At 46.7% G+C, this 17,656-nt stretch overlaps 2 protein-coding genes across 7 annotated transcripts in view; both read left to right on the top strand.

Moving 5' to 3' along the window:
• GSR (glutathione-disulfide reductase) overlaps positions 1–4,408 on the top strand; it is a 33,248-nt gene extending 28,840 nt beyond the window's left edge. For 3 of the 4 annotated variants that reach the window (XM_073340304.1, XM_073340307.1, XM_073340308.1), the window contains exons 12-13: positions 1,800–1,933; positions 3,982–4,136. In XM_073340304.1, the coding sequence (XP_073196405.1) occupies positions 1,800–1,933; positions 3,982–4,131 (284 nt within the window). In that variant the 3' untranslated portion in view covers positions 4,132–4,136. Of the gene's footprint in view, positions 1–1,799; positions 1,934–3,981; positions 4,137–4,285 lie in introns of those variants that run through there. The other variant, XM_073340305.1, reaches the window with a different exon arrangement.
• Positions 4,051–17,656, top strand: part of SH2D4A (SH2 domain containing 4A) — a 31,386-nt gene continuing 17,780 nt past the window's right edge. The window contains exons 1-3 of one of the 3 annotated variants that reach the window (XM_073340310.1): positions 12,122–12,907; positions 14,008–14,358; positions 15,233–15,605. In XM_073340310.1, the coding sequence (XP_073196411.1) occupies positions 15,431–15,605 (175 nt within the window). In that variant the 5' untranslated portion in view covers positions 12,122–12,907; positions 14,008–14,358; positions 15,233–15,430. Of the gene's footprint in view, positions 4,135–12,121; positions 12,908–14,007; positions 15,606–17,656 lie in introns of those variants that run through there. The other 2 variants (XM_073340309.1, XM_073340311.1) reach the window with 2 other exon arrangements.

The raw sequence follows: 17,656 nt of genomic DNA, 5'->3' as shown, positions 1-17,656 counted from the left end.
GGGTTGGTTTAGATTAAAATAAGTTCATTAACAGGACGTAAGTTATGTGATGCCAAGTAAAAGAAATAAAGATAGAGAGTTGCAAGCAAATGAAAATGAAAATATGCATCTAAAAGTCTAAAATTTATCTAGCAAGGCACAGTCTCTGTTTAAGATGGTTTCACTCACCCATTACGCTTGGTCCAGCATGGCTGACTGTGTCTCAGTCAGGAGGACCTTCCACAGAAGTACAAGATGCTGGTTTCCCATGTGGTGTTAGATGAAAGATCCAATTGGAGTCTCTCTCTCTTCCTTGTATTCCCAAAGAATTGTCTTTGTTTTCAAAGTTAGGAAGGCCTCCTGGGGACTAGTCTCCTGTGTTTCACTGGCGTACAAGGAGCTATGATAATTCTCTGTGACTTGAGTTCAGGCTCAAGACAACCCCTGCTGGTTTGCTTGATAGCTTTGTTTACAGCTAATATGTAAACTGAGGTAAACCACATTCCTTTGTCTAGGGCAGATCTGTGTATCACCTTTGCCTAAGCAAGGCTGTCTTCTTAAACCTGTTCTAGTAACATTATACAGAGGAATTCATAGCTTCACATATAAAGTTAACACATGCATTTTACAATGGTATTAATGACCAGTGTACTATTTTCAGATACCTTACAAGGTATATGTTGTACAGCAACATTTTGCAATAGAGTGTAGGGTGTGAATACAGGGGTGCTTAGGGTGAATTACAATATCTCTGGTAAAGTAGTTTACCCTAAATTACCCAGATGTACTCTCAACTGTAACTCCATCTCATTGTAGATTTTTGTCTGGGAATTTCCTTGTTTGGAGTCTTAACTGAAAAATTTCATACAAGAACAGTTAACAAGAATGTTACTCTGGGACATTTCTAATGATATGAAAGGATGAAGTATCAATCTTTAAATCACTTTTAAATTTTTTTAACTTAAATGGCTAGGTTCACCGGTACCCTTTATCCTACTCAAGATCAGCACAAATCTGCCAGATTTACAGGCTAGATAAACTGGATTTACAGCTCCTTTGTTTTGCCAGAGCTGTGCAAAGGAGGTGGATTGTAGGTTGCAGTTCCCCCAGCCTCCCTAGATTTCCCTTTCACACACACAACCTTTCACCACTCTCACATTCCTCTGCATCTGGCCCCCCTACTTCTGCCTCTGGCACCTCCCTGTTTCTCCCTCAATCGTGGTTTATCTGAGTAGATCTGACGCAGTGGGTAGTTTTTGAATATATTTAGGATTAGAGGTCTGTTTTTGCTGTTTTTCATAATTGAAAGCTTAACTGTCATGAACTAACCCTTTTCAAGATGGCCATCTTCCATTGTTCTCAGTAGGACTGATGCCTTCAGGAGAGGGGGTGGGCCTGGAATCTAGGCTATGAGCAGGCAGACACACTCAGTCCCACTGAGAACAGAGAGAGACTTCCTTCTCAAAATGACCACCAACTGAAGCCATCTGGTGCTTCAGTCCCATTTATAGCAAAGGGTTATGACCACCATTTTGAAGGTGGTAGGGTTGCCAACCCTCCTGATTTCGTCGAGAGTCTCCCAGAATCGGGCTCGATCTTCTGGAGGCTACTGAAGCCAAACTGGGAGATTTTTAGATGCAGGGGGGCTAAGGCTGGCTCTGTGCCACTCCCAGAAGCAGCCAGCGCGTCCCTGCTGCCCCAGTGCTGACTCCACAGCTACCATTGGCTGCTGTGCTGCGGCAGTGTAGACTAGCCATTAGTCCCTGCAGCCCATGTAACAGTTTTGTTTTGTGGAGTCAAATGTCTCTCGTGTATTTCAGAGGAAGCCATTTCTACATATGGAAGAGAGAATGTGAAGGTCTACACCACCTCTTTTACCCCCATGTATCACGCTGTCACTCAAAGGAAAACTAAGTGTGTCATGAAACTGGTTTGTGCTGGCAAAGAAGAGAAGGTGAGCAAAATGAAATAAGAACTCATAGCTAAAATGTTCAGGATAATGCAGCAGCTTGTATTCTGCTGTTATCCAAGTTTATTTAGCTAAAGGTAAAAGAACTGACTTTGCATATTTAATTCCAGCTCTTCCATTAGTGTTTTTGTTCATAGACATAAATTGCCTTTCTAAAAAGAATACTTTACATTAAATATTACATACAAACATGTTAAAAACATTATTCAAATTGCAAAGTCAAACTGAAAAGTGGAAAATTTTCTGTAATATTTGTAAAAAGAACAGGAGTACTTGTGGCACCTTTAGAGACAAACAAATTTATTTGAGCATAAGCTTTCATGGACTACAGCCCACTTCATCGGATGTATGCAGTGGATAATACAGTAGGACGCTTTTATATACACAGAGAATATGAAACAATGGGTGTTACCATACTCACTATAACGAGAGTGATCAGTTAAGGTGAGCTATTACTGGCAGGCGAGGAGGGGGAAAAAAATTTTTTTTGTAGTGATGATCAAGATCGGCCATTTCCAGCAGTTGACAAGAACGTGTGAGGAACAGCAGGGGGGAAAAAACATGGGGAAATAGTTTTACTTTGTGTAATGACACATCCGCTCCCAGTCTTTATTCAAGCCTAATTTAATGGTGTCCAGTTTGCACATTAATTCCAATTCAGCAGTCTCTCGTTGGAGTCTGTTTTTGAAGTTTTTTTGTTGTAATATTGCGACTTCTAGGTCTGTAATCAAGTGACCAGAGAGATTGAAGTGTTCTCCGACTGGTTTTTGAATGTTATAATTCTTGATGTCTGATTTGTGTCCATTTATTCTTTTACGTAGAGACTGTCCGGTTTGGCCAATGTACGTGGCAGAGGGGCATTGCTGGCACATGATGGCATATATCACATTGATAGATGTGCAGGTGAATGAGCCTCTGATAGTGTGGCTGATGTGACTAGGTCCTATGATGGTGTCCCCTGAATAGATATGTGGACACAGTTGGCAACGGGCTTTGTTGCAAGGATAGGTTCCTGGGTTAGTGTTTTTATTGTGTGGCGTGTGGTTGCTGGTGAGTATTTGCTTCAGGTTGGGGGGCTGTCTGTAAGCAAGGACTGGCCTGTCTCCCAAGATCTGAGAGTGAGGGATCATTTTTCAGGATAGGTTGTAGATCTTTGATGATGCACTGGAGAGGTTTTAGTTGGAGTTTCTTGAGCAGATGGTGTTGTTTCTTTTGGTAATCCTCAGTGGGATCAGAGGATAATGGCCTGTAGAATGTGGAGTTAGAGAGCTGCCTTCATATTCAAACTTACTCATGATGATGACAGCACCTCTTTTGTCAGCCTTTTTGATTATGTCAGAGTTGTTCCTGAGGTGGCGGCTGGCGTTGTGTTCAGCATGGCTGAGGTTATGGGGCAAGTGATGCTGCCCCAAACAATGGCACAGTCTTAATCCTTCATCGTATCTACTTATAGAATTTAAGGCTGGAGGGGTCCATTATGCCCATCTAGTCTGACCTCATGTATAACACAGGCCACAGAATTTCATCCAGTTATACCTGTATTGGGCCTAATATGTGTTTGACTAAAGCATCTTTGAGACAGGTATCCAATCTTGATTTCTCCATTTCAAGAGATGGAGAACCCTCTACTTCCCTGGTGGTTTAACCTTTGCCATATCCATCCTGACCCGTTCCCAGTGGTTTTGCCAGCAGTAGGGGCACAGAGTTAAGGTTGTGTTGTGGGGGTGAAGGGGACCTTAACTTTTTGTATTTCCTGGTTTTCAGAGGTTTACATTTAGCCACTTTCAACATTCTGAAGCAAGCTGCTTTCCACAGGCTGGAAACAGCACTGGGCAACCTTAACTCTTCACTAACACAATTTTTGAACGTCTAATCATCTGTAGATTTGTTATTTGAAAGGCTGTTGACTGGGTCAGCAGTAGCTTTCCTCTATGCCAATGAGTGATCAGGGTGATGAAGATTCTCTGACTGGTGCACTGATGACTGTCATTACATGCTCATCTTTAGTAAATTAAATTTCTTATTGTTTGAAGGTGGTGGGACTACACATGCAGGGACTAGGATGCGACGAAATGCTGCAAGGTTTCGCTGTAGCAGTCAAAATGGGAGCAACAAAGGCCAGCTTCGATGAGACGGTTGCCATTCACCCGACTTCATCAGAAGAGCTGGTCACGCTCCGTTGAAAGGTTGTGAATTTCTGGTGCTTGCAAACAGACCTGTAATATGGCAGCCAAAAAACTAATGGAATCGTGACTTTTCTTCTTGGTGCAAACTCTTCCTTTTCTATGACACTCCAGATAATAATCAGATTCTTCTGTTTTTGTAATCTGACTATAGGTAGAAAAAATCATAGAGATGTCCAAAAAAACAGTGGCGGCATCTATTCATCTCATCCAAACAGCTTGGTTTCTTCAAGCTTCATCAGTTTAGAGTGAAAAATAAATAAAATGGATTAAAATATTTGCTTCTTGCTTTATTCTCTCAGGCCTCATTAGCTTAGCTAAGCCCCTGTTCTGACTGGCTAAGCTAGCTGGTGCAAAAGAGGTGTCTCTAGTTTTTATTACTTAAACCATTGGGTTTTTTCATGTGGATATGTAGAATCATCTTCCTCCTCTCTTATCTAGCATGGCTCTGTTCCCACAGAAAAGCTACTCCTGTGTTATGATCTGCAGGAGGAATTTCAGGATATGTCTATACTGCAATTAAAAACCGGTGGCTGGCCTCTGCCACTGACTCCAGCTTTCAAGGCATGGGCTAAAGGGCTGTTTAAATGGTGTCGATGCTCAGGCTGGAGCCTGGGCGCTAGGATCCTGCAAGGTGGGAGGGTCCCAGAGCTTGAGCTGCAGCACAAGCCTGAATATCAAAACCATAATCCCTTAGCCTGAGCCCCAGTTAGCTGGCATGGGCCAGTGGCAGGTTTTAATTTCAGTGAATACATACCTTCAATAAGCAAAATCTAGCCTTGTGGCCAAGGCCTTTGACTGGGACTCAAGAACTCTAGGTTCAATTCTCTGGCTCTGTCACAGTCTCCATGTAACCCTGGGCAAGTCACTTTCTCTCTCTCTGTTCCTCAGCTGCCTAGCTGTAAAGTGGGGATAATAGTATCTTTCTCCTTGTGGACATCTGATCTTGGTTCAGTCCTCTCTATATTCTTCTAATGTAGAATTATGGAGGCTTCATAATTAGGGTTGGGTTCTAAATTAAGGCATAAATTCCTATGGTTTTTTTTAAGTAGGTGGCCAGTTGGTAAGAAGTTTATTATTTTAAGCTTGCCAGTTGTGGAAATGGTAATATTGAATCTGTGGGGAAAGCCTTGTGGGGAAATTCCACAAAGAACATTTTATCTGAGCCAGTAACTGAACTTGTAAGTTGAAATCCCTACAAGGACTGTCTAGTTGCAGTTTGTGATTCCTGAGATCGAAGGGGAGTACTGCCTATTGCCTACTGGCTATTGCCTCTTGTATGAAGTATTACTTCCATGCGATTGAGACATGAGGTTTATGGGATGCGATTTGGAGTCCTGTCTTCCAACCCCTCGGGGGGGATGACCATGGGGATGAGTCTGACGGAATGCACCCCTGTATTCACAGCCTATGCACCATTGTACAAAATATGCCTTGTGAGGTATCATTTGAAAATTAATAATTCACTGGTCAGTAATATCACAGAGAAATTTGTGTAGCAACATTATATGTAAAGTTTAAACATAAGCTGAAGTCATGACTGAAGTGTGTTTACCAGATAAGTCTGGGAGTGGGTAAACTTGTTCCTCAAAGACAAAGGACAAGCTGACAGCTCTGGCCAGGTGTCATCAAAGCTGATGGGCCATCACCTATCAAGTTGCCATTCTTTGGCAAGGAAGGGGAGTGGGGCAGGAGCAAACATATCTGCATTTTAGCAAACAGCCACCAGCAGTTCTTTCACCTCCAGACTCCTTGACTCCAGACTCACAGTGGGAATGAACTTTATCTAGGGGTAACCCCAGGGCTGTCCCTACCTATACACAAAGTACGCGGCTGCGTAGGGCACAATTTCCTGCTGCCCTGCGCAGTTGCGTGCTGCTCCAGCCCCTTTCCTGCTCCATCCCTGCCCCCACTCCCCTGAGGACTGAAGCAGGGCCGGGCCTGCACTCACCGGTGACAGGAAGCACTCACCGGCCTGCACTCACCAGCGACCTGGCCCTAACTGTGCTGCCGGTGGTTCCCACCTGCCCCTCAAGCCAGCCCCGTCCCCCCTGCGGGGGGGCTGCGTAGGGCCCCAGAATAGCTAGGGACGGCCTTGAGTAACCCTCTGGAAAATGGATTTCAAAAAGGGACTGAACTAAAAAAAGTGAGGGGTGGGACACCAAGTTCTCTCATCCTATTCGTCTCTTGCTCCTTCATGTGAGAAGACAAAAGAAACCAGCCCATTTGCCTTTGGGAGAGATCCTGACCTGAAATCTGGTCACCTTTGTTGCTGGGACCATGTGGTAAGAATTTTATCTTGAACCAAGTCTATCTTGTTAAGTTTTAGTCCTAGGAAGTGTTTTATATTTCTCTTGTAACCATTTCTGATTTTAATGCCATACATTTGTACTCACTTAAAATCAATCTCTTTGTAGTAGAGCTGTCAAGCGATTAAAAAAATTAATCGTGCTGTTAATAGAATACTATTTATTTAAATATTTGTTGATGTTTTCTACATTTTCAAATATATTGATTTCAATTACAACACAGAATACAAAGTTTACAGTGCTCACTTTATATTTTTATTACAAATATTTGCACTGTAAAAAAACAAAATAGTTTTCAATTCATCTAATACAGTGCAATCTCTTTATCATGGAAGTTGAACTTACAAATGTAGAATTATGTACAAAAAAAATCCTGCATTCAAAAATAAAACAATGTAAAACTTTAGAGCCTACAAGTCCACTCAGTCCTACTTCTTGTTAGCCAATTGCTCAGACAAACAAGTTTGGTTACAATTTGCAGGAGATAATGCTGCCTGCTTCTTGTTTACAATGTCACCTGAAAGTGAGAACAGGCCGCGGGTGTCGCAAGATATTTACATGCCAGATGCACTAAAGATTCATATGTCCCTTAATGCTTCAACCGCCATTCCAGAGGACATGCGTCCATGCTGATGATGGGTTCTGCTCAATAACGATCCAAAGCAGAGTGGACCAATACGTTCATTTTCATCGTCTGAATCAGATGCCACCAGCAGAAAGTAGATTTTCTTTTTTGGTGGTTCAGGTTCTGTAGCTTCTGCATCTCAGTGTTGCTCTTTTAAGACTTCTGAAAGCGTGCTCCACACCTCATCCCTCTCAGATTTGGGACGGCACTTCAGATTCTTAAATCTTGGGTCAAACGCTCTAGCTATTTATAGAAATCTCACATTGGTACCTTCTTTGTGTTTTGTCAAGTCTGTTGTGAAAATGTTCTTAAAAAGCAACGAGTGCTGGGTCATCATCCGAGACTGCCATAACATAAAATGTATGGCAGAATGTGGATAAAACAGAAGACATACAATTAACGCCCGGAGTTCAGTCACAAATTTAATGAACGCATTATTTTTTTTAACGACCATCATCAGCATGGAAGCATGTCCTCTGGAATGGTGGCCGAAGCATGAAAGGACATACGAGTCTTTAGCGCATCTAGCACATAAATACCTTGCAATGCTGGTGACAAAAATGCCATGCGAATGCCTGTTCTCACTTTCAGGTGACATTGTAAATAAGAAATAGGCAGCAGTATCTCCCATAAATGTAAACAAACTTATTTCTCTTAGCGTTTGGCTGAACAAGAAGTAGGACTGAGTGGACTGTTAGTCTATAAGGTGCCACAGGACTGTGCCGCTTTCACAGATCCAGACTAAAACAGCTACCCCTATGATACTTGAGTGGACTTGGAGGCTTTAAAGTTTTACATTTAGTTTTTGAGTGCACTTGTGTAACAAAAAAAAATCTACATTTGTAAGGTTACCCTTTCATTATAAAGAGAGTGCACTACAATACTTGTATAAGGTGAAATGAAAAATGTTTCTTTTATCATTTTTACAGTGCAAATATTTGTAATAAAAATAATATAAAGTGAGCGAGTATAGAGTAATATAGAGTGAGTTATTTGTGTTGTAATAGAAATCAATATATTTTAAAATGTAAAAAAACATCCAAAATATTTAATAAATTTCAATTGGTATTCTATTGTTTACCAGTGCTATTAATCACGATTAATTTTTTGAGTTAATTGCACGAGTTAACTGATTAATCAACAGCCCTACTTTGTAGTTTAAATAAATTTGTTGAATTCTTCTATTAAAATCAGTCCAGTTTTGTCTTTAAACTAAACTGTGTGGATAATTCCATTTATGGTAGCAAACTGTTGTATATTAATCCCTTTGCAAGAGTTCGGATTACAAAGGGTATAGCTCCTCAGCCTAGAGTTAGGGATGGGGTTTCCCTGTAGGTTTCCCTGCTCTAGGATTAGGATTGGGGTCAGTAGGGCTCCCCATGCTAGGGTTACAGTCACAAAGAACGTAGAGCTTCCCGGCCAAGGGTTAGGGTTGCAAAGGGTAGGGTTCCCTGGCTAGAGTTACAGTAACAAAGGGTAGGGCTTCCCATCCTAAGGCTAGAGTTGGTATCAGTAGGGCTCCCCATCCTAGGGGTAGGGTTGTGGTCAATAGGGATTCCCAGTTTAGGGTTACTGTTACAAAGGATAATACTCACTAGCCCTAGGCTTAGATAGTCAAGTCAGTAGGGCTCCCCATCCTAGGTTTAGGGTTACAAAGAATATGGGTTTTGTGTTGTAGGATTAGGGATTGAGTCAGAAGGTGTTCCTGTGCTAGGGTTAGGATTATAAAGGAGAGGCTCCCTTTCTTTGGTTAGGGTTGGGGTCAGTAGGGTTTGCCAGCCTAGGGTTAGGTTACAGTAGAGCTGACTGGCTTTGCATTAGGATTACAGAGGATATGGCTTCTTGGCCTAGGGTTGGGGTAAGCATAGCTCCCCTATGTATGGTTAGGGGTGGGGTCACTAGGGCTACCTGAGTTAAGGTTACAAATGGAAAGAGTCTGCAGCCTAGGGTTACTGTTAGGGTCAGTAGGATGCCTCATACTAGGGCTAGGGATGGTTTCAGTAGAGTTCCCCTGCCTAGGGGTAGAGTTAGAAAGCGTATGGCTCCCCAGCCTAGGATTAGTGTTGGGTTCAGTAGGGCGCCCCAGACTATGGCTAGGATTACAAAAGGTAGGGCTGTCTGTCATAGGGCTGCGGGTACAAAGGGTAGGGCCCCCTGACCTCAGATTAAGGTTGCATTCAGTAGGGATCCCTGGCCAAAAGTTAGGGTTGGGTCAGTAGAGATCACTGGTCTATGGTTACATTTGCAAAGGGTAGGGCTCTCTGGCATAGAGTTAAGGTTACAAAGTAGAGGGCCTACAGGTCTGGAGTTATGGTTTGGTTCAGTAGGGATCCCCGGTCTAGAGTTATGGTTACGAAGGGTTGGGCTCCGCAGCCTATGGCTAAGGTTGGGATCAGTAGGGTTCCCTGGCCTAGAGTTAGGGTTGCAAAGGGTAGGGCTCCCTAGATACTTTGTATCCCGACTTTATCCCTGTAACCTTCACGCCCATCACTGTTTTTTCATTTGTTGTCCCCCATGATTAGTTGACGCCTACCTCCAGTGGCTTCTCCCCTTCAGCCGAGGGGCCTTTAGTAATGGGTGGGCCTACACCTGCTCATCCACTGTGCTTCAGTGAGCCATCTCTCAGGCATGCAGTAACAACCCAGATGCACTCACTTACCCTGCCCACAGATCCAGCAGTAACTTGCCCTCAGGCATGCGGTAGCAACCGATCCCAGAGTAAAGCCTGGGTCAGGTGACCCCCAGACCCAGGTATTTCCCCAGCTCCACCAAAACTGCAGATCTGTCTGTGAACAGCACTACCTGGCCAGGAACCCTCCTGCAGCCACGCAGTGTATTGGACTTTTGACACTCCCAGCCTGTCCCTGCATCAGCCTAGCCCGAGCCCTGTTCTAGTCTTGTTCTTGCCCTACCCTGACCGCGCTCCAGCCCTGTTTCTGACCTGCTCCAGCCTTTTCTGCTCTCCATGACCCTCTGACTCTGATCATCTGGCTTTACTCTGTAGCCTGTACCTGGGCTTTAGCTACAGTACAGACTTTGGACCACCTGGCTTCCACCCCTGGCTTGCACTTGGACTGTATCTACAGACTCTGATCTCGGTTCTGACTCTGGTCTGTCCCCGAATCTCGATTGCAGTGCCACCTTGGCCCAGTCTGACCCTATGTCTGGCTTCAACCTCCACTCCAACCACTAGGCCTGACTACTGGGAGGCAGTGCCTGACAAGTAGGGCTCCGCAGTCTAGGGTTAGGATAGCTCCCCAACCTAGGGCAAGGCTTGTAAAGGGTAGGGCTTCCCAGCCCAGGGATAGAGTTAGAAACAGAAGCACCAGAGTGATGACAATTTCTTCTTGACAGGGATCTTTATTCCCTTTCCCCAGAGTTCAAGCTGTGATGGGACAAACGTTTGTGCATGTCCCCTGTTCATGGGTGTGGGGAAAACAATCAAAGTCTTTTGTCCACTGATGTTCCTTTGTCTGGTGTCTACAGGCCTTCTTTTGCTGGGCAGGAGATTACACCTCTTGTGGTAAACTAGTATTTCACATTTGGTAATGCTGCTTTCCTGACTTGGGGTTTGTTTTTTTTCCCCAATCTCATATCTGACGTTATTGACCTAATCTGGGACCGTATAGATCATTGTTGCAACCAAGGTCCTGTAGTGGCACCAAATCTTGTATAAAGGGGGTCAAATGAGGTGTCTAAGACAAGGTTATGGTTTGCTGGTTATGATTATGCTGTCTATATGTGTGTATCATTTTTGTAGTTGAGGTTATGAATATTGGCTCTATACTGTCTGTATTTCAAACTTGTGCTATGCTTCTGGGGAACACCCCAGACAAGTTGGTGTCAGCTCTGCCTAGCCTGCTTGATGGCCCATTAAGGACCATCAGCTATACAATTGACCCATTGAGAGAAGGCAGACACGCCTTGGGACTCAGCAAGGTATGCAGGGACATGCCTTTGGACAGAACTCTGAGGTTTTTCCATGCCATGTGATGGGCAGCTTGTCTTTGGGACAAAGAAAGACCGACCACATGGCAAGAGAATATAAAAAGCTGCTGCAGCTCCTCCATCTTGTCTTCAATCCTGCTTCTTACCTCTGGAGGAACTTTGCTACACTGAAGCTTTGAACCAAGGACTGATGATCCATCCCAGCTAAAAACTTGATTTGAACCGGCAGTTTATTCTATCACTGCTACAAGCCTGAACCAAGAACTTGGCCATCACTATATGTCATTGATTCCGTTTAACCAATTCTAGCTCTCGTCTATATCTTTCCCTTTTATGAATAAACCTTCAGATTTTGATTCTAAAGGATTGGCAACAGCGTGATTTGTGGGTAAGATCTGATTTGTATATTGATCTGGGTCTGGTGGCTTGGTCCTTTGGGATCAAGAGAATCTTTTTTCTTTTACTGGGGTATTGGTTTTCATAACCATCTGTCCCCATAACGAGTGGCACTGGTGGAGATACTGGGGAACTGGAGTGTTTAAGGGAATTGCTTGTGTGACGTGGGGTGAGATCAAAGTCTGCTCTGTTTGGCTGGTTTGGTTTGCCTTAGAGGTGGAAAAACCCCAGCCTTGGGCTGGAACTGCCCTGCTTGAAGCAATTTGTCCTGAATTGGCACTCAGTTGGGTCCCGCCAGAACCAGTATCGTTACATCATAGCAAACGCTTAAACATTGCCTTATAACATGAGATATATCAATTATAAGTGAGATCATGCATGCAGCAGCTCACGAGCATTTCATAACATCCAAATGCTAAACACATCTCTATACATGTAGTACCTATTTTAAGTATACTAACAGACAGGTGAGCCAGACTGATTTTCAGCTATGCATTTGTCAGAGCTCAGTGAGGCTTGGGGGCTTTGGCATGAGCTTGGCACCTCGTCTGCCAGCGTCCGAGGGGTCACTAGGCTCCTGGGCCTAGGGTTAGGATTAGGTCAGGAGGCATCCCTGGTCTAGGGTTAGATTTGCAATCCCTGGACTTTGTTACCTCAGAAGGACTGGGGTTGCCTTCTGCTTTATAACCCTAGCCCTAGGCTGGGGTGCCCCACCCTTGGGCTAGGGCTATAAAGTAGAGGGCAACCCCAGTCTAGGGTTTAGTTCAGCAGGGATCCCCAGCATAGGGTTGCGAAGTGTTGGGCTCCCCCAACTTCGGTCTAGAATTGGGATCAGCCGGGCTTCTTGGCCTGCAGTTAGGGTTGGGCTCCCCATCCTGGGTTTAGGGTTATAAAGAATATGGTTTCCTGTCGCGGGATTAGGGGTTACGTTAGAAGGCTTGTTCATACTAGGGTTAGGGTTACAAAAAGAAGGGATCTTCTTCCATAGGTTATTATTTAGGTCAGTAGGGCTCCCCTGCCTAGGGTTGGAAAGGGGGATTCATCCACCGGGGCCAGCCAACCAAACCCACTGGGTGGAATCCGCAGTGTGGAGTGCGCAGACCTCACCCACTTGCTTCTTAAGGGTTTCACTCCCTCTTGCACTTTCTCTTCAAAGTTCTTTTCAGCGTTCCCTTAGGGTACTTGTTAACTATTGGTCTTGTGCACAGGCTTGGCTACACTTAATACGCAGCTGCTGCACCACTGTAGCGCTTCAGTGAAGACACAACCTACCCTCTTCCCTGTTCCCTTGCGGTAACTGAGGGACTCCTGGTTAGTTTCGTTTCCACCACTGACTAATCAGCTTAAATTCAGCAGGTCACTGTGTCTGATCTGAGGTCGCAGATGGATGGGGACACTGGGGTAGTGGACACCAACCCCACAGAAGCACTCCGCCCAGGGGGAGGCCTGATTGACCAAGTTTGGTGCAGAACGGCCCAGCAGAGGAAGGGCACGTAAGGTGCTTGTTCTTGTGACTTAGCCTTCTGGCCTGGTCGCAGTTAGTCCCTGTCCTTCTGAGGTAACAAAGTCCAGTGAAAACGAATGTCTGATCCCTCTGCCCGCGCTGCTGCCCTTCATTTTGGGCCTTGCAGTCCAGTTCCCCTTTTGAAGGGCTTCACGGCACCCTGCCAGTGGCTGGTAGGAGAACCCAGGTCCTCTTCCTATGCTGGTATCCAGTCCAGGAACCCTAGGGCAGGCAGTCATGGGTCACTCCACCAGTGGACTCTTTGCTGCCACTTCCCTGGACTCTTTCCTACTGAGACTTTCCCTGGGCTTTCTCCTCACCCTGTAGTCGACTCCCCCTTCCTAAGGGTCTCCTTACTCCCCGCTATCCAGAGCGTGACTGCAGGGTTTCTCATTGCCACCCTTCTGCTATATACTTCCTCTGCTTGCAGCGCACGCAGCCACCCCCACTGGGTTTCATCATTAATTAGACATGGCTGACCCTCCAGGTGCCATCGGGGGGAGTTCACCACCGGTGGGGGGTAGGCACCCCATCACAAGGGCATGGGAGTGGCATGGAACTCCTGGGTCAGTGAGTCCAGTCCCCTGCGCTCACACGCAGCCCTATCATAAATCCCCCTCATAAATTTATCAAGCTCCATCCGAAAGCTAGTGGGGGTGTTTGCCCCACTGCTCCTGTGGGGAGGCTGTGCCAGCCCCTTACTCCTCTGGTGGACAGAAGCCTTCTGCTCATTGCCCAGCCTACATTGATTGATGGCCAGTTTATCCCTATTGGTCCTTGTGCCAGCATCCTCCTTCACATTCAATAGCTCTTCTCCCTCCCTGGGGTTTACCCCTCCTGGCTGCATTGGTACCAGCTGCCCTGCAGCCTGCGTTTTGCTAGGCTGAACAAGCCAAGCTGTTTTCCTCTCCTTGGACCCTCTGTTCCCCGGCGCAGCCTTGTCAACTTTCTCCGTACCTGTTCTGGCGTGAATCCACCTGGCTCAGCCATGGGTGAGCATAATTGGACTCAACCCTCCAGATGAGGGCTGTCCAGTGCCTCATTTAGAAAATAAAAACATTGAAGCTGAGATATTGTTTTACTTCCACCTGCAGGGCTTCCAGGAGATTTGAGCCTGGTTGGAACACAAAGGGTGCTGTCCAGCCCTTGAGAGGTCGTCTGGTGCCTAATTGGCCAAGTCCCTCCTCTCAGCAATAAAGGCAAAACATCCATGAATCCTGTGGCCTTGGGATATAGTACTTGCTCACGAGGCCAGCAAGCCTCTCCCAGGTAGCTCTAGAGGTGGCCGTGAAAGGTAAGGAGCATGTTTCCTTCGCACGTCTGGCAGGTGTGATACAAAGAAAGGGACCGTTCAGCAGAGGCATCTGACTCCCAAGCGGGGACTGACTCCCAGCAGTACTTGAAGCAGAGCATGTGCAGTGGGCGTCTGGCACGAGAGGGGATGGGTAGGTTTGTGCTGAGTGCTTGCCTGGGTTGCAAACCCAAGGAAACCTTTCATGAGATAATGCCTTGGTGCATGTGCGTCAAGAAGCTGAAAGCAGCCTGCCAGCTGCTCTGAAAGGCTCTGGTGCTGCCTTTCATTTGAATCACCGAGGCAGGGGGTAGGAAGCGAGTTCTGGAGGGGGCTGCAGCCTGGGGCAGAGGGAGCGTGAGTGTGGAGGAGAGAGCCCTCAAAGCGTTCAAAGATCAAACGTAGCCTTCACAATTCTCTGGAGAAAGAGGTTCTCGCTTGTGCTCGCTGACCTTGTTAACTTGTTCCCCTGTGCTCCCCACATCGCTCCCCGCTTCTGTCTTGTCTGGCTCCAGCCTTGTCTGCCTTGGGGGGTCACCCTGGAGCTGCTCAGCCCTTGTGAGAGCTGGGGCAGAAGGACTAGCTGTGCTGCGGATGCCCATCTAGCTGAAAAAAGTTGTAATTTGAGAGATTTTATGGGCAGGGTGGGCTCCCCAAATAGTCATGTCCCTCCTATTCTGCCTTAGGCAAATTGGAGTGTGCCAGTCAGTTCCCAAAGGAGTTTCTTTGTGGAGGGGGAGGGAGTTGTAGATTCATTGGGTCATTGCTCTCTCACCAGGTAATGGCATGTTTGCCTAGCTCAAAGTAAGCCACACCTCTGATTTTTGTGATACAGGGAACTCTTGTCCACACAGTATCAGTGAAATTTACTGGGGCAGAAAAGGAATTATCTCCCTATAAATCTTGGCAATTCACCCCTGGAAGATCAAGGACACGGCTTTTCTTTAAGCTCTGTCAGCACGTTCAGATCTCCTGTCATTTCCGTGAATCATAATCAGAAGTTTCAAGCTGCTTATTTACTTTTTCAGTCTGTGCAGGAAGTCTGAGCTAAAATAGGTGGAGAGATGGGATTATAATTGCCATGGTGAGTCTGAGTTCCTGCTGCCTGCTCTGGGTGTGGAGAGAGTTTTTTTTTTTGGCGTTGGTGCGGCTGTACCTGGCCTGGGAAGGCGAATCCTGTCTTTGAAGAGTGTTGCCAGGAGCGCTGATGTGCCAGAGCCGCGGCCATGCTGCAGCAGATCCTGGCAGACATGTACATCGATCCTGAGCTGCTGGCAGAGCTCAACGAGGAGCAAAAACAGATCCTCTTCCTCAAGATGAGGCAGGAGCAGGTCAGACAGTGGAAGGAGAGAGAAGCTGCCGCAGACAAGAACTCAGAAAAGAAAGTGATCCACAGGAAAGGTAACTGGCTCCCCAGCACTGGGCTTGCTGCCTGGTAAACACAGCTGGGCCGGGTTACGAGCAGCCTGCTGTTGGGTGAAAAGTGGTTACAGCTCAAGTTACAGCTCGGGGGGGGGGGGGTGCCAGGGGTTACTGCAGGAAAAAGTCTGTCAAAGAGGAGGTGGCTAATGAGCACGGCCAAGGCTAGGGGTTCAAGCACTGCCCTGTGACCCTGACCAGCCGGGCCCAGGTCCTGGCCTTTGCTCAGTAACCTTGGGCAAATCCCTTAATGTCTCTGCCTGTAACACGGGGCCCATAATGCTTCCCTGGTCTGCTTCGATGGAGCAGGGGCCCCGCACAACAGAGCCTCTTGTGCTATTGTAACCGAAATAATGAACGGGCTGCCATGCTCTTTGGGCACCACGCTCTGGGCTGAAGCAGTAGTGGGCTTCGGGCTGCGGGTAGCCGAATGGACTGTGTTACTTTTGACCCTCTTAGTCAGGAAGCCAGATGGCTGAAGGATTTTTTTTTTTTTAAGCTGGCCAGCCTGGGCTGGGTGCTGGCTGCACTGTCTAGCTCAGTAACGGGGCAGCACGTCTGCCACAGGAGAGGAGGACACCCAGTGTTAAAGAGGCTCCATAGCCGAGGTTGCCTTGAGATTTGCATTTGCAGCAGCTGTCCTTTAGAAATACCCTTCCCTGCCACTCCCTTCCCGCTCCCCATAGACCTCAGGGTAACGGGGCAGGGAGCAGCTGAGACTGGTCTTAGCTGCTGAGAAAGCAGCTCTGTTTCCCCTGGCCGAACTCGCCAGTCAGGTGCTCTCCTGTGGTTAGCAGGTAGGGGAAATGTGGGCAGGGTTACAGAGACCCCCAGAGAAGGGGACATGAATGGGATGGGGGAGAATTTGATGAAGAAAATTTGGAAGGGAGGAGTCCACGACCAGAGGGGAATAATAATAAGCATCAACCCCAGCTCTTATCTAGCACTTTCTATCCTTAGATCTCAAAGTGCTTCACAAGGGAGATCAGTGTCGCTATTCCCATGTCACAGGTGGGGAAACTGAGGCACAGGGCGGTGAAGCGACTCCCCCAAGGTCATCCAGCAGACCAGTGGCAGAGCTGGAAATACAGTCCAGGTCCCCTGAGTTCCAGTCCAGTGCTCTATCCACTAGGCCACACTGTCTCCTCTGTGGTCTGCTCCTGTGCCCTGCGTCTGGGATCAAACCCTACTCCACAAATAGCCCCTTTGACTATAGTCTATCCGCTTGTGGTGTAAGGCCCTACTCATGTGGGGGAGGGGATCCGAACCTGGCCCAGGCTGCTGCTGCTCAAACCGAGAGTGGCTTTTTGAATATAGTTTGGCAAATCACATCAAATTGCTAGCAGCTTCCTCCCCTGAACAACCTCCCTGCCCCTCCCCCCATCCCATGCCAAGTGGTTATCCCTCAGGTAACCAAGGGTTGGGGGCATCACGTTCTGGGGTGCAATCCAGACCAGTGAGAGGTTGTCACCACCTGCCCTGAAACCTTCGGTGCTGCAAATGCTTTGTTGCTATTGCTGCCAACCTGGGCCCCGTACACAGAGCCAGACAGCATGCAGGTCACACCCTGAGTGTCTGCGTATAACCACAACCTGCCTGCTACACACCAGCCACAGTCCAGCTTCCAGCAGCCTTGCTTACCACCTGCAGGGTGACCCCAACACATTCCCAGTCTCCAGTTTTCCCCCAAAATGTGCATTGTCCTTTGTCCAGCCCTCCCCAGTCCAGATGTTAGGGTCCATTGCCCCTGTAAGAGGTCAATGTACAACAGTTTGGTACTTTAACTGGAGTCACCCAAACAGTTCCGTTTACACACAATACTGGATTCGTTTTGATTAAGGAATAAAACAAGTTTATTTAATTACAAGGCAATAGATTTTACAGTCAGAAATGGTTCCTACAGGAAATAAAGATAAAACAAAAAGAAAAGGAGGACTTGTGGCACTTTAGAGACTAACAAATTTATTTGAGCATGAGCTTTTGTGAGCTACAGCTCACTTCATCAGATGTAGCTCACGAAAGCTTATGCTCAA

Source organism: Lepidochelys kempii, chromosome 4 (assembly GCF_965140265.1).
Source record: "Lepidochelys kempii isolate rLepKem1 chromosome 4, rLepKem1.hap2, whole genome shotgun sequence".
In the NCBI taxonomy this organism is placed as follows: domain Eukaryota; kingdom Metazoa; phylum Chordata; order Testudines; family Cheloniidae; genus Lepidochelys; species Lepidochelys kempii.
Note: the sequence above shows the minus strand (reverse complement) of the source record. Positions and strands in the feature narration are given on the sequence as shown.